The following is a 24,020-nucleotide window of genomic DNA, read 5'->3' as shown; positions in this document are numbered from 1 at the left end:
CCTTACACCAGTCCTTGTGCTTTGCACCACCTGCACTTAACTTGCTGCGCTACCGCCCAACTCCGAAAGCCTTTCTTAATACTTTTTGTAAGATAGTTTAAGTTCAAGAAGACTTCTGTTTCTTAGTAGCTAAGTGCTAGCACCTGAAGCAATCCAAGAGGAAGACAGGAATTTCCTGACTTTGTCATGACTTTGAAGATGTGCCATGCATCTCTTGCTCCCTCCTCTCCTAGCAGTTGACCAGGAATCTTGAGAAAATATAACTGGATACTCAGTGTTCCCTGCTTCCTCTTCCTATTTAGTGCAGCTCTGCACCACTATCGCTGAAGGAGATGACTATAGGACAAATTCCAGTCCACTGAGGTAACAGAAGAGAAATTCCAGAAATCCCTTTCCATCTCCATTAACCTTCTACTCCTAAACACAAAGGGAGCCGATGCACATCTCCAAGGAGGCAGAGCCAGGAAGCCTGTCTGAATGTCCAGGACAACAGCAGAGGCAGTGGAGTGACGGTCCCACGTGGAAATGCAACGGCATTCCTAGTCCCAGACTGGCTCCGTCTCTCAGCAGGTGGCTTCACGTGGCAATGCAGAGTGCCGTGAGCCACACAGAGTGTGGTGGCACAGAAGTTAGCCACCGACTGCAGACCCTGTAGATGTAAAGACACCTGACCACATCAAAGTGCCGCAGGGTCAAGTTTGCCTCCTTCTTTTACAGAGTGAAGGCCCATAAATAACAGCTGAGGAAGAGAAGTCTAGGTTTCTCAGGCTGTTGTGCAAAAGTTGTGGGTTGTTAGCTGGACTATATCTTTCTGTGTCTGTCTATCCTGTCTTCTCAGTAAACCAATGTTTTTCAAACCTGTGTCACAGAACAAAAGACGTTAACAGGTTTAAGAGGTGGGGAGGGAGTGTGTGTGTGTGTGTGTGTGTGTGCGCGCGTGCGCGCAGCTGGGGGTGGTTGGAATGATGGAGTAGAGAGGATGGTGAAGTGGTGACAGCAAAGGGTGTTTCAGGCACAAAAAGCAGCTTGGGGTGGAGAGTAGCAGGAGAGAGTTTGCACAATGCCACGTGCAAGGGTCGGGGCCCCTGACCATCAATGGGAGCCCTCAACAGGAGAAACTTCACAAGCAGTGGGGAAATGCTGTGGTGTCTCTCTCTTCTCTGTCTCTCACACTCTACCATAAAATGGAAAAGGAATTCATGGAGGGGGGGAGCAGAGGAATCATGCAGGCACAAAGTCCAGCAATAACCCGCGAGGCCAAAAAAAAAAGTTTGAAAACTCACGTTAATTATTTTAAAAAAAGCTCCATTTTCTCTAATATGATATTATACATCTCTAAATACAGCCTACATATGCAATATTTCTTAATATTTTTTATCAGAGCACACCTAATATCTGGTAGCCTTGAAGTCACTAGGGTCCCCTGAGATATAGTCTAGAGCAAGTTATGATAGCCCAAGGAGGAGTCCAAAAACTTGGGCCCTGGGCTTATCCAGCTTCTACTTTACCAGTAGAATCATCTGCTCCCTGACTCTGTAATTCTGAATGTGTGTGTTACGGTGTGTGTGTTACGGGGTGGGGTGGCTCAGGAGAAGACGGTGCTGCTGCAGCTGGGCCATCCACAGCATCCCTGAAGCACCTGCTGCCACATGATTCTTTAATGAGCCACCAGCAGGCCAGGGGGCAGGGAGACCAAGCCCAGATGGTTCAGTGAAAAAAAAAGAGAGAGCCAGACAGACTGACCCAGAAAGTTCTGATAAATCTACCACTGTACAGGATTCAAGTCTTAACAAGTGATCCATGGATGCTCTCCACCTCATACCCCTACCCACAAAGACTCAAGAGGTGGCACCTACTTTTCAATCGCTGACACATCACTGGTATTGAACGACCCTCTGGTAAGTAGCTCTGGGGTGATCCGCCCCTCAAATAAAAGGCCCTCCTTAGCCATCTTGACCAGGATGAGTCGAACCAGCTCCCCCAGGTACATGCCACTGACCATCTTCTCAAACCTGCAGGGGGGAAGCACACAGGCCTGTCAGTAGGTTGATTCACGAGGAGTGGGACAGACACAAGCCCACCCCTCACGAAGTCTGTTGCACTGATAGATGTGTATGTGCCCAGACACCCACATCTGCAGGGTATCCAAATGTTGTGGGAAACAGGGGGAGAGTACCCCAAGAACAGAGACAGGCAGAGAAGGATGCCTGGAAGCAGGGGAGTGTGTTAGAATTTTGACTGAGGAAAACAAGAAGGTTACCAGAGAGAAACAAATAGAAATATGATCACCTTTATAAAATATAATAATCTGTTCCTTTTAAGAGGGTTTCCACAGATAAAGACAGGCTGGGTATATGGATCAACCTGCCAACACCCAAATCCAGCAAAGAAGCAATTACAGAAGCCAGAATTCCTACCTTCTGCACCCATAAAACAACTTTGATCCATACTCCCAGTGGGGGAGAAGTGATAGGAGGAAGAGGATAAGAGGGCTCTGAACTCTAGCTCCATCAGCACCCAGAGAGAGGACGAAAAGGGGAGAGATATTTGGATGGAGTAATAAGGTTATGTGTGGCTTGGTGGGGAAGAGAGGACGGAGCCTGGAAGAAAAGGGGGGCAATTGTGTACAAATGTAGACAGTTGTAGACCTAACAGTTAACCCATGTCTGCAACCTTGGGAGAACCGTGGTGGACTGTAATGGAGGGACTTGGGATTCAGAACTCTGCTGGTGGGAACGGTGTGGAACTCTACCCCCTGTTGACATGTAATTTTGTAAATCAATATTGAATCACTAATAAAAAAATTTAAATAAAAAATAAAAGAGTTTCCACCTCCCCTGCTCTACCATGGAGACTTCCAAGTTCTCTGGGAGGGTGACCAGGAAACATTCTCTCCATTTCCCAGCTCAATAAGGTAGATGCCATCTTTGAGAGATCCTTGAGATAATGGGGCTCAGCACAGGGCATCATCCCGGGAAACCAGCCACTGGTCACTTCTGTGGCACTCATTTTCTTGTGCTCCAGCCAAAGGACTAAGAAATTGCTTTAGTACAGGGAAGCCCATTTCTTCCCCCACTGACTTTAAACTCTACGAGTGGAGCTCTGAGAAGCTAAAATAAAATCAACCAGCTATGCCCACTGCTCTGACCATGTTCAAGTACAGATCTGTCCGCGTGAATTTGTTCCCCCACCTCCCCTGGGGGCATGTAAGGCATGAGCAGTTTGTTATATCTAGTCCAGATTTAACCTCTCAATCCCGGCTGACCAGAGGCTGGAAGTCCTGCTCCAGAAGGTAGGACCCCTGCAGGCAACCAGCTTCTCCTCAGAGTGAGCTCACCTGCCTCTGTTCAAGCTGGATGTGACACAACAAAACAATCTGTTCTAGTCAGAGCTGGTCTGGGATCCAGGGAGATTCTGGGACCTGAGTGCCTGGCCCTCTGACAGACACAGAGAAACATAGCTCTCATTGTTTCCACTCCTGACAGGAACAGACAGGATAGCCCCAGCCAAAGAGACTGTTTTGAAGATCCCTGGCAGGAAGCTGTGTGATTGTGGCCTTAGGCACCTGTGGGAACAGCCTCTGTGCTGTCTTAAGCCAGAATCTCAGAGCACACAGGCTACCAGAGCTCACCCGACTCTGCCACTTACTGTACTATAGACAGGCCTTGGTTTCTCAAGAGCATAGAAGCGGGGCCTGCCTGTAAGGTGCTGGTATGGAGGCCATGGGGCGATATACATAAAGGGCTACAGTGCCTGGCCAGCAGTGAGTGCTACGGCCCTTTGCATGCATCTCACACTTCACTAAGTACTTCTATTATTTCATCCTTACTACAATCCTATGAAGCAGACATCATCATTATCACCATTTCACAAGGAAGCTGAGGCACAGCAAGGTTACATGGCTGGCCCCTCTTCACAGAGTTACTAAAGGCTAGCCTCACATTTTAGACCCAGTTGTATCTCTCCATACCAGAGGACTGAACCAGTATGACGTTCTGCCTGTCTCACGGATGGTGGTATTACATGGTCAGTATCTCTCTCACACTAGCTGACGCCTCACCCCACCCCTAACCTGGTCTCCTCATGTCCATCTCCAGCTCACTCCTGAGGCAGCCTGTGCTCGGTTGGGGAGTTTGGTAACAGGAAAGGCTTTTCCTTAGGATGAGTTAAAATCAGTCTCCTGTCATCGTCTACTCATCATCTCTCTCTCTGCCTTTTACAGATGCTTGAAAAGGGCTGCTTTCACTTCTATTACAGACGCTGACCTTCCCTTTTCCAGATAAGGGAGGAAGGTCTGACCCTTCTCAGACCTGAGGGTCCCACAGCAGCAGCAGATTAAGAAAATCCCACTCCAGAGCCTTGCTCAGCTCAAGCCCTGAAGGCTCATGAAGGTGGCAGGGTTCCACCTCCACCTAGCCTCCTCCTTTCTGTTCAAATGAAAACAAGCCTGCTCTGCTTCTCAGCAGTCAGACACCATAATGACAAGTCCTCAGGCAGAACCGTGGTACTGCAACCTCTGCGCGCTGATGGGCACAGGCAGCGCTGAGACCTATGGGCTGGAAGGAGGCTGGGAGGGGTCATGCTCAGACAAGGGGACTCGCAAGAACTTGTATGGTGATCTAGATTCCCCGTGCAGCCAGAGTCTGCTCCAACCCGCAGCCTCCAACAGGGAGGAGGGGAAGATCTGTGGCCTCACAGACTGGAATGAGGGCTGCTGAGAGGCTGCATGGAACGGGCAGAGGAGCAGTAAGAAAACATGTTTGGAGCTGACTTGAAAAGTGACGCAGCAGCTCCACCACCATTCAGACCAAGCCAGCGTGTGGCGGTGGTTGCCGCTGCTCTTTTGTGGGTCAGGTGTTCCCTTATCTTCTGGAGGCTGAGAAATGAGATTCAAGATTTTAGACACAATGAAGAATGAAAGTGAAAGGCAAGGAGACAAGAGAAGTGAAAATGAAAGAAGGTAAGATCAGACTCCACAGGAGAAGATGTGTCTGAGTCAAGAAGAAAGACCCAGGCTAGCAAGGTGGTCGCGAGGAAGCAGAACATCAGGCCCCAAGTTGAGAAAGTCATGCTAACTTGGGGGCAAGGCTAGGGGCCCCCCATACTCATTGCAACCCACCAGGTGTGTGTCCAGAACGCACGGTTACTAATGAAGGCAGGAGCCACAGAGCTTCTGTGACGATGCCCTTTCTAGCAACACTATACAGTCAGGATTCACTAAGCCAGAACTGGAAAGAGAGGTGGACAAGATGAGCAGACCCCTGGGCGACGGTTTCATTTTTAAAAGGCTTCTAGGTAACTCTGATGATAATCAGAAAGAAAGGCCAAATGGCTTTTTTTTTTTCTCTGTACCATCTTGGATGAGTTTAGTCCACAAATGATAAGACAGCCCTGTCAGAATTCCTGGGAACTCACTCTGAAAAACCCAAACTCTCAAGTAGAAAATCCCAGACGTAAACCAGATCAAGATTCAACACAGAGTCCTTGGCCAGCTTAGTATCCCTTCAGCCAAATGAGAAAATAGACCTTTCCCTGGCACAAGGAGGGCACAATGGCTTTATAGAACTTGGCATTCCACAGAAGACGACACAGGGGAGTCCCCAAGCTCAGGCAGGAGTCTAGGAGAATGCCAAAATGTTGCTTTGACAAGTTTCTCTAGCAACATCCTATTTCCAGGACTAGGTGATACAAGTTAATATTTCGTCACCTCTCTGGTACTGCTGTTAACAAGGTCCGTCCTATGAAAACCAGTCACAGGGAGCTACTCTCTATCCTCTGCTTACCTCTCATCTACTCACCTGTCTACCTACCAGGCTCCCTGTCTCCCTCATCACCCAGGCACCCATCCCTCACACCAAAAATGTTTATTCCGAGACATCAACCTAGGGATAGTTTAGTCCTTTAAAGAAAGACCACAAATACATCAGGATGAACAGCGGAGAAATTCATGTTTCCATCCAAGCCATGAAGAGTCCCCGTGCTGGGTCTGAGGAAAAGGTGACAGATCTGTCTATCGACTTGGCTGTCACAGGCGACTCCCCACCTGCTCTGCCAAGCAGGATAGCTTCTGATTAAGGGAATGCCAGCAACAACAGGAATATAATCTCTTACCTGAAACCTTTGGGGTCACACACATGCTTGGGAGTATGGAGATGAGGAGACTGTGGAGCTCTAATATGATGCGTGGGTTTGATGTTATAGAATCCTCCAGAGGTGTTTGAGGAATAATCAAGTTTATCAAATACAATGAAACACACAAATAAGTACAGTATGTCTGGGGGCTAGGTGGTGGCACACCTGGTTGAGGGCATATGTTACAATGTGCAAGGATCTGGGTTCAAGCTCCTGGTCCCCACCTGCAGGGGAAAGCTTCACAAATGATGAAGCAGTGCTGCAGGTGTCTCTCTTCCTCTCATCTCCCCCTTCCTCTCAATTTCTGATTGTCTCTGTCAAATAAATAAAGATACTTAAAAAAATAGTACAGTATGTCTGACAAGCTCATGTCAGATCTCAAGATTCCAGGTTAGGCTAGTTGGATAGTTAGGGTAAGACAAACAAACAAAAAAACTGAGAGGAGGTGTGTCTGGGAAGACAGCTCAGTGTATTAAGAGTACTGGATTTGCCTGCCCAGGGCCCTAGAGGTTCCGGATTCAATCCCCACCACCACTACCACTTAGTAGTGCACTGATCTCTCCCTTTCTCTGCATATGTATACCTTATCAATAAGTATTTAAAATATATCTCTTACAGATTTGGAGACAAAGTAGGTATTCAATTCTGCATCTAAGAATTTGGGATTATTTCACTGAGAAGCCCAGTTTATTCACACCACCATTCCCACTGAAGGGAAAATGATCTTTTATGCTATTAATTCAGATCGAAAGAATCACGATCTTTTGGGTGATGGAATTTAAAGGAATGGAATCAGCATGTGTCTCTCAGCAGGTGACTGCATCCAGCTCCAGGATATGGCTGCTGGGAGGGGGGCTGGGTGGGTCAGAGAGAGCTAATAACATGCTAGGTCACAGGGAACATGAGCCAGGACTTCAGAGAGTATTATCAGTCGCTCAAATGACTTATAACTTATAGTTATGCTAACCCGAGTAAGGCTGTTCAGTCTTCTGCAGCCAGGAACTCTCTAAGGCCAAAAATGACTTCCCTGATACAGCAGGTTTGCCTGTACTTCACACAGAAGGAGTCTCTTCATTTTTCCCAACTCCTGAAGGCCTGTGGAACTCATGTGACTTACTCATTCCTCCTGCAGGACAGGTGTGCGCATGCCTGGCTCACCTCCCCGAGACAGGAAGCCTTGGAAAGGAAGGTGTCCCTTTGTATCCTAGGAACCTAGCACAGAGCTCTGCACTAGGCAAAGAAAAATGTGCTCACTGAATCTTTCTGTGGGTCAGCCTCTCTCAACCTGAGCGGCGACACTAATGGCTACAAAGTATGGAAACATTTCTAATCCTGAGCTGTAAGAGAATGCCTCTGAGTTTCTAACTGTCAGAAAAAGCACAGAGGGACATGATCACAGAAGAATACAACAAAGAAAATAAGTTAGAGCACTTCTTAAATTGCTGATTCCCCAGTCACGTTTCTGTCTAAGGAAATGGCAACCGGAGATGTAAATTTGGTGAGCTTTTCGCTTTGTGATCTCCTGGCCTTCTCATCCCCTACCCCCAAATCTTTATAAATGTTCCCTAAGGCATGAGTGTGACCAGGAAGAAAAGGTGGGACTCACAGCTGTTTTCCAGGGTTAAGAGATCCTCGGTCTATCTCCCGGTCAAACTCGGTGCGGATGTCTTCCAGGGACCCGTCGTCCCCAAAGGCGCCCCACTCAGTGTTGATGCACATCCTGCCTTCGTCGCCTTCCACCAGGTCAATGTACCTCAATTCCTCCATGTAACACGCATTGGTGCCGGTGCCTTGGAGAGAGACAGACAGACGAGATCAAAAGGCACGAACACACAAGAGGAGACACCGACTGAAGGAAGGGACACACGAGGGGTGAACGTTACCAATGATGAGGCCGACTTCACACTGCTGGTCATCATAGCCGCAGGTCATCATGGTCCCCACGGTGTCATTCACCACGGCCACAATGTTGGCGTCGTAGTCCTGGGGACAAGTAGTGGGGAGTTACTGTGTGCTCACACCCGGAAGCAGAGATCCTCCACCCACCAAGATCACGCAGGGAGGGAGGCTCTTGTGAGTTAATGCGACCTTCCTTATTGCTGCTGCTCAAACTGGCTTAGAATGCAGTGATCAGATTATGAATACCACAGTCCCCTTAACTATCTGGCTTAACACTCTGACAGAGTAGGTTTTACCCACAGGGACACAGCCTTCTATCAACCCCTCCATGACTGACATCCATGGGCCAAAGGCCCTTGCTCTGGTCACGCCAGGCTGTAGCCAGCCACACCAGTCCGCTGCTTTCAGGAGGCCACCCCCGCAGGAGGGTTTGGCTCTTTCAGGCACCACTTCAGAGAGCCCTGATTCAAATTCCCGCAGGTCTTCTGGACTAGCCACTGGTGCCTCGGGACAGTCTTCTCCCCGCACGCCCCCACCCCCACGCCGCCAACATAGCTAGCTCAGAGAGAAATTACCCCACGCTTTTTGATGGCTTTGTTTAGCAGCTTCACCACATCTGCTCCTTCCACTCCGCTCGCCTTAAATTTCTTTGTCCACGTGATCAGAATGGCCTGCGAAGGAAAGCAGGTAGGGTTGGAAGTGGCCTGGGAGTTAAATGGCTTGCTCCACTTCACCCTGGGTAACAGGCTCAGACAAAACCTGTCCTGGCATCTGTCCATTCATCCACACAATGCCTTTCTCTGAAGCCTCCCATGCTTCTGGGGCAGCCCCAGAACATACCAAAACCTAGCCAGTAGTATCACATACATGCAAATCTACCAGGATATTGACCGCACATCCTCTACTTAAAAAGAGAGCAGAGAAGTTCTGCTCTGGTAAACTTCAACTTCCAAAGACTGATGGAAAGAAATCCAGAGCCAAATTGGCAAGCTACAATTTGGAACTGCAACATCTCCAAAACAGTAAGATAATTCTTGACAACTGAGCCTCTGAGAGAAAGGTCCTAGAGATAAGTACAGTAGTGGATTTATTACTGTCCTCCAATGTGAAACTTAACCCCCACTTCTAAGTGGCAAGTCTGCTACTTATGGGATATGATCTATTTCATGTTTGCATGTTAATGGAGAAACATAAACAACAGATATTGTGATCGTCAACAGGGAAGTGTAAAAAGACAGATATTTTATACCTTTATGTTACTTCGGTAGTTTTACATATTACTTCTGTGTTTTATTTCAGTAAAAACCATTAGAACAGGAAAATAGTCACTGCACTTCACTTTTTCTCTGGAGAAATGTTTTAGAGTGACATCAGTGTTGGGAGGCAGTGCTCTTCCTAGTCTGCACACCTCCAGAGAGAACACAGGGCCGGGACTTGTTCACATGAGAGTTGCCCCAACTCACCCCGAAAATCTCTCAGAATATAGCATGCACTAGGAAGAGCAAGACTTTAGGAAGAATTTGTGGTTCTTTGCTCGGCAACAACCTACAGCTAAGTAAAGTACTCCAAATGCCCTTGGATATTCTCCCACCCCACCCCCCACAACCCCCCTCAACCCTCCACCCCACAACAAGCCTCAGAGAATCTGGCATGGTAGGAAGAATGCGAGCTTGGCAATCAGAAGACCTGATCTTGTTTCCACATCTCCACTCACATCTCTGGAGTTCCCCTAACTGCTGTGAGGGGCACCTGGCGCATCTGTGGAGTAGGCAGCTGGTCTAGATTCAAGACAATCTTGAGGAGTGGGCACTACCACGTGATGGGCTTTAGAGTGTATAATTCACTGGCTTCCCGGCAGGTGGTTACATCTGGCCTACAAAGCACCCCCACCAGCGTATGGAGTGAATAGCCATGGCCTTGGCCGCCTCCCCTGCTCACAACATACTTTGCCAGGCACATGCTCTATCCTGCAGGGCTCTGGTGCACCCTAAGGCCAGTCCCTACCCTTCTGCAATGCCTTCTTCTCTGGAAGATTTTACCTTCTGGGCACAGACTGTATCTGCTTATCATTCCCTCCAAGGGCCCCGCCTGGCCCACACAGGGACAGCACTCAGCCAACAGCTACTAGTGAATGAAAGGCAGAAACAAGCGTGGTCATCCTATGCCCAGGCCACCTCCCACCTGTCACATGGAAGCAGTGTCCCACACTGCCTTTGCCCAAGAAGCAGAACTGTTAAGTCCTCATTCTCAAAAGCTAAGGGAAACCAATGTCTGACAACAGGTTGACAAGCTTTGTAAAAAGTTTGAGAAGATTCCTTAGAGAGCAAGGTGGTCTTTAAAACTTTGCAGTGAAGCAATGCCAAATCCCAGAGAGACTATGAACTGGTCACAACCATCCTGAATGGAGAAAGGATGAGATAGCAACATCTCCAAGACCATTAGACATTTGGGGGAAGGGAGCCTGCTGGGTGGGAGAAGAGACCTAGGACTATTGTCTTGAATCTGCCATTAGTGCCATGTGACCTTGGGAACCTCCTCTTCCATCTGTGAAATGAGACGCTTGGCCTGCTAAATTCTCAAACCCCGTCTTCCTCTAACACTGCAAAGGCACCATTCACAGATGTAAGAGCTGCAGCAGTATAAAGTGGTGCCAAGAACTGAGTGCTTACCCTCCAGGTAAGGGCGCACAGCAACATAGCCCATAGTGTGGGGAGTGCCGAGTGTTCAAACAGTACTATCCTGCAGGAAAGCAGGCTGCTTAGAAGAAGAGGTTCTGGGGTCAGACTGCCACAGTTAATCCAAGATTTCCTGCTTCTTCCTCTGTAAAGTGGGGGGTTTTAGCATTTAATCCATGGAGTGTTTGAAGCTTATGCAGTGACTGTAAGGAATGCATTAGAACAAAGCCAGATACTTGATGTTAACTAACAGAGTCCCTATTCTCAAGAGCTTATTCACAGCTGTGTGTGGGTGCCTGTGTGCATGGGTGTTTTTGGTTTTGTTTGTTTGTTTCTTAATTTTTTTATTATCTTTATTTATTTGATAGAGAGAGCCAGAAATTGAGGGGGAAGAGGGTGACAGAAAGGGAGAGAGACAGAGAGACACCTGCAGCACTGCATTAGGTGGTTTTTTGTTTTGTTTTTTGTTTTTGTTATTGTTTGTTTTTTCCGTGTCTCCATGGAGAAACGGAGCAAGGTCATAGCTACTTAGTTTGTATTCCTGCAGTGCTTTCAGGCACAATGCTGTCACATGATACATCTGAGTTCATTCCTGCTGAACGGATGAATGAATGAACACACAACAAACAAGATGTGTACAACAGGCAGACAAGGTCAAAGGGGGACGAAGGGCCTGTCTGGAGATGGAACCACTAACAGAAGCTATGGAGGGGTGGCCCAGATAGCTTAGGGACCCAGCTCTGACCAGATTTCCTATGATCAGAAAGACTTTCAGGAAATGTCACCGCCGGTCACTCCAACAAAGGAATTCCAGGTCTCGGGCTATCATCACTTAACCTTTTAATGAATGGTTTTACCTGAGGGTCACAGATATATTTTATCCACAAAAAAATATACACAAACAACTAAAGTAACTGAGAAAATAAACACAACACCATGACTTACATTCACTTCTAAAAATGTTTCTTAAAAAAAAAAAAATCCACTCTGGGACTTTTATGGAGCCCCAAAAACTTGGAATGTTTTGGGGTTTGTTTGTTTTGCCAGAGCATCGCTCATGACTTGCATATAGTCATGTCAGGGACTGAACCTGGGGCCAGGGAGTCTTAGGCATGACAGTCTTTTGCATAACCATCATGCTATCTCCCCAAGCCAGCTCGGAATAAATGTATCTTACCTCATCTATCTTGGACTGACGACAAGGAAATGAAAATGTGAGTCCCACAGGTAAATTTTTGCCCTTGATATTCTTCTTCTCCATGAAGTCTCCCAGGCACTCAGCAACATGATCAAAAAGCTGGATGGAGTACAGGAAAGCAGTCAGGTGGGAGGAAAGGGAGCGAGATTTCAGGGGGAAAGTTATAATGAAAAATGAACATACCGTGATCCCCTCTCACTACATAGAAAAGAGGAAGGTTACACCCCCCCCACACACACTGCAGCTGCCCACCACCATGGCACCCCACTGCCCTGTTTCGAAAGCCATGCAGCATCTGAATGGGAGAGAAGAGTCATGTGAAAGAGCACACTCTGTAGGCCAGCACAGCTGAAGAGGCACTGCAAACCCTTCAACTAGATCTGGCCTCACACAGTGGCTAACAGGTTATCACCAGGGTGCTGAGAAGACTTGAAACCAGTACAAAATCAGCCCATCCCTCCATGACACACAGATCATGGGTCTCCACAGACACCTAGATCAAGTGGTCTTCTGAGTGATCCCTTCTCTCTATTTTTACCTATGTCTACCTGTGTTAGCTCCACAAGTCGTGGGGGGCAACTCTATAACTTCTAGCCTCCTAGAGTGACTCAGTGATCCTCAGGCCATCATGATTCCACCCCCCTAAAAACAGACACGTTCTAAGCATAGAGCTCCCTGGATTCTCACTAATAAGCACCACCACCTCCCACACATCCTTTCTGCGCTCCCTGCAGTCACTACCCCTGCCACTGAACCCCACAAGGGCAACTGCCAGAGAAACTGACTTCTGCAACTCTCCACTTGCTCCGCCTATCCGCCAATTGTACACAAAGGCCATGACAAGTGTGTGTGCTTTGCTGTGTGCCTCCTTTCCAGGATGTGTGTGTGTGAGTCACTGGTGTCTGTGGTGTGCCCTTGTAGACTGATTCTTCTCTCAGCTGCAGAAGTCGACAGTGTGACTACACTGTGATACAGTGGACTGCAATTTAAGCTTGCCTACATTCAGCACCTTGTTTGGGATATGCATACGCCATTTAGAATACATTAGGGGAAACAACCCAAGACACTGGAAGCAAGCCACCTCTAAGGCAACCTTTTGGGGTCTAACACTGCTCCTTCATTTCTAAATGATACCCAGACTGGAACTGTTTTCTATGTGTTCTAACCAGAATAGAGCCTAGTCAAGCTGAGAATCTAATTTTTATTTTTTCCCTCCCTCCCCTTAGTGTTGTTCCTCTGTAGATGGAAACTACGCAAATAAACATTCCTTCGGCCCTCAGGTGGCCTAGGTCTTTTTCACATGACTGTTACACTTACTCACCTTGTGTGAGAAACTACATCCTGAAGTCCAGGATGTGGCACAGTGGATAAAGCATTGGAATCTCAAGCATGAGCTCCTGAGTTTGACCCCAGGATCACATGTACTAGAGTGATGTTTGGTTCATTCTTTCTCTCTCTCTCTCCCTCTATCTCCCTCCCTCTCTCTCTCTCCCTCTCTCCCTCCCCCCCTTCCTCTTTCTCTCTCTCCCTCTGTCTCTCTCTCCCTCCCTCCCTCTCTCTCTTCCTCCCTCCCTCTCTCTCTCTCTCATCTTTTATCACTAATAAAATCTTTAAAAAAGAGAGAAGAAGAAACTGACATCACTATGACAGCCTTGAAGCCTAGAGAAGACACAGCTAGCAGGCCCAAACTGTCCTCACAGGAAGCAGTCCCAAGCCATGCTCCCAGACAAGGTCATCTGCCTGGAGATTTTTGTTTATTTTATTGTACTGCGTGGATAATCTTGAGAGGGGGCCCAAAGTCATTTTCCCCACCTTTATCTTTTCCCAGTTGTCCCTGACCCAGTGTTGAAGTCTGTCTTTCCAGTCAGGGTAAAGGAGATCCTAAACAGTTTTGATTTAGGAAGTTGTGACCCTGAGTCAGCATTACTCACAACAGGTCCCTCCCCACCATCTCCAGCTGAAAAAAAACACATGGCCACCTTCCCCAGGAGAAGCCCACTGCACTAGAGCCATCAGCAGGTCCTTGTCATCTGTACTCAGAAATGCCTGTGGCTCAGTCTAGCCTGTGGCTCTCCAGGGAGCAAGCTGGGTGGAAGGAAGACAGTCAGCAGGAAGTGCCAGGGACACTGGGAGATCTGAGCCTGCAGAAGAGGGAATCTAATGAATGGGGCGTTGTCACCAGCTCCTGGATCTATGCCCGACTGAACCACTCCAAAGTGCTTTACTGAGAAAGAAATGCAGGGGGCTGAGAGCTAGTTAGCTCACCCAGGAAAGCACACGCTACCCAGTAGAGTACTCACAAGAACCCAAGTTTGAGCGCCCAAATAGGAGTACCATGCAGAATGGAAACTCCACAAGTGCTGGAGCAATGCTGTCGGGGTCTCTCTTTCTCTCTGCTTCTATGTCTTTCACTCTCTATCTTAAGGGGGGGGGGGGGGGCTTGGAGTGGAGCAGACTCATGCAGGTGTGAAACCACAGAGAAAAACCTGGCACTGGGGACAAAATTCAATAAAAAAAATGCAATAAACCTGGGGAAAAATTCAATAAAGATTAAAAGCAACGCAGTGTATGTAGAAAAAGCCACAGTGCAGGTGCTACAGGCCTACAGGAGAGATGGGAAGCCACCTCCACAATAACCCTGTGGCCGATCAGATATAGAAGCAGTTATTCAGTCTAAATTCAAAATGTTTAATGTGCGTGCGCACACACACACACACAACTTTTCTGACAATATGTTCACTGTTTTCATAAAAAATAAAGAGGTTGATGAGAGCACTCAGAAACTGGGCTACCCCAACCATATTTCTATTGGTAATTTTGTAGCGAATTTCTGCAGGAGAGGTTTGTATTTTCAACTATTCACTTCTTTCTCACATTTGACCTTCCTTCTTGCCCACAATCCTCACATTACACAAGACAGAACACTTTCTAAGAGTGTCCATGTTGGTTAAACAGTTAACACCTGGAGTCAGAATGCGAATAAATACCGTCCCATTACTTAAAGTCTATGCAATGCAAGGGACTGGTTACTCAACACCCAAGCGTCAGGTGTCTCACCTGTAAAATGGGAATAATACCCAGCGCGTGGGTCTGTTGTGATGATTAAAATGCAACCCATATAAAGCATGCAGATCAGTGACTTAGACGTAACAATAGCTACATGTCTGATATATTGTTATACTGTCACCTTTGAACACTGCTTGAAGGGGGCAGGGGAAAAGACAGCAGGAAACAAAGTGGGATTGAGAAGATGGGAACAGAGGGTGGGAGAGATGAAGTCCTAAGGGCAGCAATAAGAAGAAAGTCAGTGTGAAAGTAAATGTAGCAAGTATGGCAGAGAGGGTGGGGAGAGCCCACGATAATCTAGACATTCTGGTGAACCAGGAGGTGGTGCAGTGGATAAAACATTGGATTCTCAAACATGAGGTCCTAAGTGTGATCTCTGATATTACATGTGCCAGGGGGACAGATACTCTGGTTCTCTCTCCATTCATTCATAAATAAATAAACCTTTTCAATTCTTTAGGAATTCCAGACTACTTAGGTAACATAATGGTTATGCAAAACAACTTCATGCCTAAGGTACCCAGGTTTCATCTCCAGCACCACCGAGAAACAGAGCTGATCAGTGCTGGATAACACTGAATGGTTTCACTCGTATGTGGAATCTAGAACTGATACACATGAACTTGAGAAAGAAAGAAAGAAAGAAAGAAAGAAAGAAAGAAAGAAAGAAAGAAAGAAAGAAAGAAAGAAAGAAAGAGATGAGTGAGTGGATGAATAAATAAATGGAGAGAGAAAACTGGACAGGAGTGGTCTGGGAGATGGTGCAGTGAAAAAAGTTTTGGACTCTCAAGTATGAGGTCCCAAGTTTGAACCCCAGCAGCACATGTACCAGAGTGATGTCTGGTTCTTTCTCCTCCTGTCTTTCTTATATATAAATAAAATCTTTTTTAAAAAAAGAAAAGAAAACTGGATGGGAAGGGAAGGGGAGGGGAGGGAGGGAAGGGGAGGGAAAGGAAAGGGAAAAGCTGTTTCTAAGACTGTGAGAACTATGGTAATTATCTATTCTTGGGAGGTGTGAGGGTGGGGACACAGAACCTAGGTGACGGGTTCGGTGTGGAACTATACGTTGTAATCTTATAATCTTGTAAAATGTCTGCAGTATAGAGAGCCAGTACTGGTGGTGAAGACAACAAGCAGATGATTCAATACCAGGACCATATCAAACAGAGTAACCACTCAATTGTAAAATGCAGAGAGTTGGATGACACCGCTAATGCTTCTGGCTACCTATAAAAAGAAGTGGCATGAAGCAGCCTAAATGTCCATCAAGAGATGACTGGCTAAAGAAGCTATGGAGTAGCACAAGGACCGGCATAAGGATCCCGGTTCGAGCCCCGGCTCCCTACCTGCAGGGGAGTCGCTTCACAGGCAGTGAAGCAGGTCTGCAGGTGTCTATCTTTCTCTCCTCCTCTCTGTCTTCCCTTCCTCTCTCCATTTCTCTCTGTCCTATCCAACAATGACAACAACAATAATAACTACAACAATAAAACAACAAGGGCAACAAAGGGAATAAATAAGTAAAATAAATAAAAAACAACAACAACAAGGGCAACAAAAGGGAAAATTTAAAGAAATTTTTTTAAAAAGAAGCTATGGAGTATATATTCCATGGAATAATGCTCTGCCATCAAAAAAGATAATATTGTGTCCTTTGAGACAAAAAGGATGGAACTGGCTGATTATGTCTAGTGGACTAAGTGAAGAGATATGAAAGATGATGACCGGATGGTTTCACTTGTACGTGGAATCTAGAGATCTGTTACATATGAATTTGGGGGGGGGGGAGAAAAAAACAGAAGTAAACTGTTTCTAACACTGTAGGAACTATGGTGGTTATCTTCGGGAGGTGGGAAGGTGAGAACACAGAACTTCGGGGTGTGTGTGTGTGTGTGTGTGTGTGTGTGTGTGTGTGTGTGTGTGTGTGTGTGTGTGTGTGTAACACTGTAATCTTATAATCTTGTAGGCTACTATTAACCACAAATAAAAAATGAAAAAATAGTCAATTGATTTTTTTAAGTGGCATGGGGCTGGGGGGGGAAATAGCATAATGGTTATGTAAAAAGGCTTTCATGCCTCAGGCACCAAAGACCCCAGGCTCAATCCCCAGTGCGACCATAACCAGAGCTGAGCAGGACTCTGGTAGGCGACACAGGCAGAGAAGAGATCAGGAGGCCTAGCAGGTAGATAGATGGAAAACTGGACCTTTTGTCTACTGCATTGTGATGGCAAGGTCTGTGCTCTACTGAGTAAGCTATCTCTTGGTCTAAATTTACTTTTTTTTTTTTTTTTTGCCTCCAGGATTCTTGCTGGGGTTCGGTGCCTGCACTACAAATCCACTGCTCCTGGAGGCCATTTTTCCCATTGTTGTTGCCATTTTTGCTATCGTTATTGCTGTTGGATAGGACAGAGAGAAATTGAGAGAGGAGGAGATGACAGAGAGGGGGAGAGAAAGACACCTGCAGATCTGCTTCACCACTTGTGAAGCAACCCCCCTGGCAGGTGGGGAACCAGGGACTCGAACCTGGATCCTTATGTCACTGATCCTTGTGTTTCACACCATGTGCACTTAATCCAGTGTGCTACCTTTGTGCAGATAGATGAAAGGTTCAATTTATGGTAGCTCAATAAAGGAAGAATAAGATTAAGAAGGAAACTCTCCAGGAAGGGTCATTCAGCAAGTGAATCATCTATTCCAGTGGCTGACTGAAAAGTGGTTGGTCCATTCTAAAGACAGTGTCACCTTTCATATTCTCTGTGCCATGATCTGAAAAGCTCTGAAGCCAAGCCTGGAAGCAAGTCAAAGGCCAGGAGTAGCCCTTTATTCTCAAACAAAACTAGTAGCTTACTCCAAGTCCCACCCATGTTAATTTAGGAACAAAGTGGAGTCATGAGGAGAAGGCTCCTTACTCTCTTCTCAAAGTCCAGTTCAGAGCAAATGGTTTTTCTGGAGGAATTAGTCATGAACCTTGCTGTAAATACAACCTCCCCAAAGCAAATATTTGCTAAGGTCTGAATATGTAGCCAGCACTAGCACTGAGGGGGGGGGGGGTGGTGGTGGTGGTGGTGGTGGTGGTGGTGGTGGTGTGTGTGTGTGTGTGTGTGTGTAGCCCCTCCCCTCAATGAGCTTACAGGACCCAGAAGTGACAGAAAGCTTAAGGGAAGAGGGGGGTTAGGAGGTATTGGCAAAACCCTGATCACATGGTCCTTAGTGATCCATGGCATAATTTACCACAACCAGACAGGTGGGAAAGGGGTGGACAGGCCCTTCTGAGAGTGTCTTGAGCAAAGGAAGGCAACCCTTGGGTGTGAGGCAAGTGGTGGCACCCTGGAGGAAGTGGCCCAGGTACCAGGTATAAAAGGATAAGGTGATTTTCTCAGCAAGGCCCTGCCCTCCGCTTTCTGTGCCAAGGACTCACACAAGGCTATTAAATCAGGTACCAGGGAGCATCTGATTAGCTCAAGCGCTGTGAACTCAAATCCCCAGTGCCTGACAAGGTGACGACCACACTCTGCAAGGCCCAGGTGTACTAAACAGGGAGGTCAGTGACTGGGGAGAAGGAGCATTCCTGCCCACAGGATCCTCTCAACCTGTGCTGGGAAAGCCACCTTGGTATCTTTAGGGAATAAATGCATTTAGTTAACTGGGTTGCTGGGCCTCCCTCTTCACACTTTGACCTTGTTCGTGTCCCAGAAATCAGTTAACAAGTTTGCCCAGACAGTGAGGTCTCTGCTGGCTGTCACACCCTTCTTCCCAAGAGCCCCTCTACACATGCTGTTATAGTGAATTCCTTCTGAGATCTCCCTCCAGAGGTCCAGAACACCCATGCTTTGTACTCTGAGCTCTGACGTTGATTGCTGGCGAACTCACACGGGGGCTGGTGAAAGGGAGCGGGAACCCACCTGGCTTCCACTGCCATGCACGATGTTCTCCGGAGTTGGGTAAATCTCGGACTCCATATGAACATTCTGGTTTTTCTCATGATTCACTTGCACCCGCAGAATTCGAAAGAAGGATCCACCAAGATCCAGTGCAATGAAATCTCCCTTTTCTGTTAGGGAGACAGTAAGTTTCACATCAGATTCAAATGTTATGAAGAGGCCCCAAGATTTGCCTGTATCTTAACCAGGTCTAACTTCTGTCTGATCCAGCTGTACAGCAGCACTGCTGACCAGAAAGTAAGCATCACATAAACCTCATCAGAGTGCCCAATAAACTAAGAAGAGTGAAAGAAACCCTCTCCCAGACTGAAGTGCTTAGGCAGATAGCTCCGAGTAGTCCCAGTCTCACTCCCAACTACATCCCTGACTTTAGGACACAGTCTCATCCTGTCTTCTCTAGTAACTTACTTACTCTGTCTCAAAAATCAATAGTTATTCATATAGTAAAAATTAAAATTGAAGCCAGGTAGTGGCATACCCAGTTATGCAGAACAATACCATGTACTAACACAGGGGTTCAAGACCCTAGTCCCCGCATGGAAGGGGTAAGTTTCACATACGGTGAAGCAGTTCTGCAGGTATGTGTCTCTCTGTCTCCTCCTTTCTCAATTTCTCTCCATCCTATCAAATAAAAATAAATAGGTAAAAAAAAAAAAAATGGCCACTGAGGGCAGTGGATTAATTGTGCAGACACTGAACCCCAGTAATAACCCCTGTAACAACAACAATAATAATAATATGTCCAGGAGGTGGCACAGTGAATAAAGAATTGCAAGCAAACTGTCCTGAGTTCAATTCCTGTAACCATGAATATGCCAGGGTGATGCTCTGATATGTGTTCATTCTCTTTCTTTCTCTCTCTCAGATTAATAAATAAATCTTTAGGGAGTCGGACGGTAGCAGCATGTGGGAGCGCCACAGAATAAAAACATGAGTCAAGTCCATGGATGGGGGAGCACTGCTTTGCTCACTCTCTAAACACACACAATTAAAGACTGGACCAGGGAGACAGTACAGCAGCATTGTGCACAAGAGAAATCCTGGGTTTATTTATCCCCTAGCTCTGGCATTAAAATGGGGGGAGGAGGACAACAGATTTATTGTGTTCAAGTTCCAGGTGGTGTGATTGACAATATCCAATGATATTATTGGTGTCAATACAGAGCAATGAACGCAGCCCTCGTGCAAAAAAGGGGTCATGTTTCAGGCCGCCCCTTCGCAGAACTCAGGCCTGAAGTTTTTCTTTCAAGCAGAGTAAGTGATCTGCCACCTGCAGATCCAAGAGGAAGCTGGCAGGGTGCAGTGGGGAGCACGTACTCCCACCGCTCTGCAGAAACTCACTGCGGTCTCCCCTGGAGTCTGCCAACCCACCTCTCCGCTCACTGCTCCTGTGTTTAACCAGCACAGGTTGGCAGGAACCAGGGGATTAAGATCAGAGAAGGCAGCCAGAAAAGTTGGCTTTGTGAGGACAGGACAAGCTAAACTCAGGACATGCTGTACATCTGCTAGTGGGAGTCATGTGTGTGAGGGAGCGCTCTCCCGGACGGCAGGTGATATGGGGGCGGGGGTCGCACCGTCAGGTCCAGCACAGCTCCCAGTCATTCCCTGAGTAGTGACCCTTTTGAGGGTGTGTCTGTGAGTGCTAAAATAATTATAAGAAAGAAATGGGAGTTGGCTTCTCTTCTGAAAAATCACATTGTCAGCTCAAGAAACATGGTATAAATATTAGCTCACTTCCTTGATTTACAACAAATAAGGGAGCTCCAACCAAACCAGCTGAATAGCATCCACACCTGTGGTGCATCCTGGGCCCCTCCCAATCCTGAGTCACTCTCATACTTACAAATACGAGGATGATCATTACTTCTTATGTGCAATGTCGTATCTTCCTCTGCTGAAGGCCAAACCTGCACACCACCACCACCACCACCACCACCACCACCCCAACCCAAGCAGCACACAAAGCAGACAATCATTTTTGTGGCTTTTGCATTTGCTGGGTTTAATATACTCAGTTCTATTCCCTGCCAGGTAAAGTGTACTGAGGAGTGATTTCTGATCAAGGTAGTAAGATTTCTGATCAACTTTGCTGACTATCCAGCCTTTCTTTAGAAACCATACCCCACCCTACTTTTACCTGTGGGTAGGAGCGAGGGCTGACTCCTTGTTCCAGCTCCCAGAAACCAATGTGATTCAACTGTGTCATGCAACAGTACCCAGAGTAACCCAGCTTAGCTTAGTCATCATGATCAGCTCAAAGTGGATACATGACCCAAGTCAGCAGCCATGCACGGCTTTCTCCAAGACCACTACAGGGGCTGCTAAGTCTGTAGTGGGGGGGGGGGGGGGGTGTGAGCTAGGGTTCCCAGGGTGTTCTCTGCCAACCTAAGGGAGAAGCCTTGGAATGAAGTCAACATAAAGAATAAAAGAATGAGAGAAAGGTGAGGCCCTAGATACAGAAGCCAATTCATAGCTAGACTTCCCAGTTAAATGAGTTTCTCTTTTTTACTTGTATAAATTTGAGTTAGATTTCTTTCAGAAGGCTCCTGGATTCAATAGGGACCACACCAAATTCCTACTTGCCTCTCCATAAAATAATATTAATAAACTACAGTGTGCAAGGACCCAGGTTCAAGTCCCAGATCCCCACCTATAGGGGGGAAGCTTCACAAGTGGTGAAGCAGGACTGTCTCTGTCCTTCTCTGTCTCTCTCCTTCTCTATCCCCCCCTTCCCTCTCAATTTCTGTCTCCATCCAATAATAAATAAAATAATAATAATAACCTTTTATCTCAGGTTGGTTCTCCACCGAGGATCCAGTCCCCCCCACCCCACCCCACCCCCGACTACAAAGAAAGCAGAGCTGGGGTCTTTGGGCCCACTCTCATTTTGTGGGCTAAGTGGACAGCCTATACTTGCTTCTCCTTTGATTCTGCTTCCTCCCTCTATAGCATCAGAGGGAGGCCAGACAATTCAGACTTTGGATCCTTCCTCCAGAGTTGGACCTACACATTTAGGTCTAACTGATGGGGGTACCCTGATTGGTCACTTGAGTAAAGAGCTATCCCCAAGATTTCCTTCAAAGTCCATCATTAATTTACAATAACGATGAGGGCCATGACTCAGTACAACTCTTACGGTGGTTTCTGGTTTCCAGAGCACTTTTTAGCTCCTTTTGACTGTGAAGCAGGTAGTGCAGACGGTACTGTGCCCATTTTACAAAGAAGGGAATGAAGGCTTAGGGAATCTAAGCTCAGACAGTAAGCAACAGAGCCAGATTCATCCAGTGATCTAGTATTTCCCCCCTTCAGTATCAAATCCAGATTCATTCTGCAGCAGAGGGCGCCCCCCCCCCCCAGTGTCCTCTGACCTTAACCTTCCTACCACTGGTGCTGAGTACTTGTGACTTGTTTCCCGTTTCCGCTAAAATCAGGAGAGCTGCTCTTCCAGAGGCTCATTAAATAAATGCTCTGAAGGGCTCCAGGCAGCTCTCCACTTTCTAATGACAGCCATTATTACCAGCAGATAGTGGAAAACAAACACAGGGACAGATGTCTCTTGAGTTCAGGCCTGCTCTGGAATATAGAGCAAACAACACTCTACCTTCGTAAAACGGCTACCTCTGTCATGCTAGATGAATCAATTCCCTGCATGAGAAGCAGAGACATTCCCTCCTAAGTACAGTGCAGTCTATCTACTTGATCAAAGTTCTTCAACAAAGAAATTCAACTAGCCTGTAAGATTTTCAAGAGAATTTATGACTGGAGAGAATTTACAAGATAATCTCAAACCATTTTTCCCCCCCAAAGAAGGGAATGGAGACAAAACAATAAGAGACCAAGCCCAAATAGCATTAGAAAAGAAATTATATGTTGGCAAAACAATTCACTTGTCTACTGAGCTGCTTTGCCATGTGTGCAAACAAGGTTCAAGTCCAGCCCCTACCACATGGGAAGAAACTGCAGTGCTTGTGGTGTCTGTTTGTCTCTCTGTGTCTACTTTACTCGTCTGAAAAGGTCATACTAAAGCAGAGAAGCACTGGTGATGAAAAAGAAAGTAATGTCTTCTTTTTTTCAGCAGAAAAGTAGTATTTGGGGGCCCAAATACATTAACTGTAGTGGCATCACAAATCTCGTATTTGAAAACTTATCCTTTGGGTAACAGTATGCTAGGAACCAGGAAGCAGAACCAAGGAAATATTCAATTCAAATTTATATTTTATGTATTTACATTTACGAGGGGGGGGAAGAGAGTGTGTGAGAGAGGCCTGAAGCACTGCTTCACCATTTATGAAGCTTCCTTTCTGCAGGTGGGAACTGAAGGCTTGAACCAAGGTCCCTGCACACTGTAATGTGTGCACGCAATCAGGTGCACCACCACCCAGCCCCCTTTCAATTCATCTTTAAAAAGTTTACAATCTGGGGATTGGGTGTTGGGAATTGTGTGGAGTTGTACCCCTCCTACCTTATGCTTTTGTTCACTAATCCTTTCTTAAATAAAAAATTAAAAAAAAAAAAGTTTACAATCTGCAGCCCAGGAGGTGGTGCAATGGACAAAATGTTGGGCTCTCTAGCATGGGGTCTGGAGCTTATTCCCTGGCATCAAATGTGCTAGCTCAGTGCTTTTTGTTTTTTCTCTCTCTCCCTTCTCTCTCATTAATGAGGAAGTAAATAGTTTTTAAAATACTATTTTAAAAACCTGTACAATCTAATTAGCATTTATTACATCCTTGACAATAAATGGGAAGAGCAGAGACAGGAGGAAGCTTCAGGAACAAGGCACAGAAAGAGGCAGGTCTGGTCAGGGAGGCTGACACAGAGGGGAAGTTATTCCTGGAAATGGGCAGCTTGGATGAGTGGCATCCACTTGGCTGAGTCACTGGAATAAAAAGGCTTTAGTACTTCACCTCTTTTATTTATTATTCATATCTTTCCTACTTCACAAAGGATATGTATGCAGCAGATGAAAGTCACATCCGGACTTAAAAAGGGGGGGGTAATGTATAATATATAGATTACAGAGCAAGTAAAGGAAAGTCACTGCCTATGTAAAATGACCAAAGGGAGAAATTCATTACAAACAAGCTGCCACAGTCCTGATACAAAGCAGTAGA

General features: G+C 46.5%; 1 protein-coding gene across 1 annotated transcript in view; it reads right to left on the bottom strand.

Annotated features, from left to right (window-relative positions):
* HK1 (hexokinase 1) overlaps nucleotides 1-24,020 on the bottom strand; it is a 69,648-nt gene that overhangs the window by 20,037 nt on the left and 25,591 nt on the right. The window contains exons 3-8 of the mRNA XM_060197177.1: nucleotides 18,871-19,019; nucleotides 11,884-12,003; nucleotides 8,607-8,702; nucleotides 8,016-8,115; nucleotides 7,739-7,922; nucleotides 1,857-2,012 (exon numbers count right to left, since the gene is read on the bottom strand). Of these exons, the coding sequence (XP_060053160.1) occupies nucleotides 1,857-2,012; nucleotides 7,739-7,922; nucleotides 8,016-8,115; nucleotides 8,607-8,702; nucleotides 11,884-12,003; nucleotides 18,871-19,019 (805 nt within the window). The remainder of the gene's footprint in view (nucleotides 1-1,856; nucleotides 2,013-7,738; nucleotides 7,923-8,015; nucleotides 8,116-8,606; nucleotides 8,703-11,883; nucleotides 12,004-18,870; nucleotides 19,020-24,020) is intronic.

The sequence above is a fragment of the Erinaceus europaeus genome, chromosome 1, assembly GCF_950295315.1.
Source record: "Erinaceus europaeus chromosome 1, mEriEur2.1, whole genome shotgun sequence".
NCBI lineage: Eukaryota > Metazoa > Chordata > Mammalia > Eulipotyphla > Erinaceidae > Erinaceus > Erinaceus europaeus.
The sequence above is the reverse complement of the archived record's forward strand: the minus strand, read 5'-3'. Positions and strand labels throughout refer to the sequence as shown.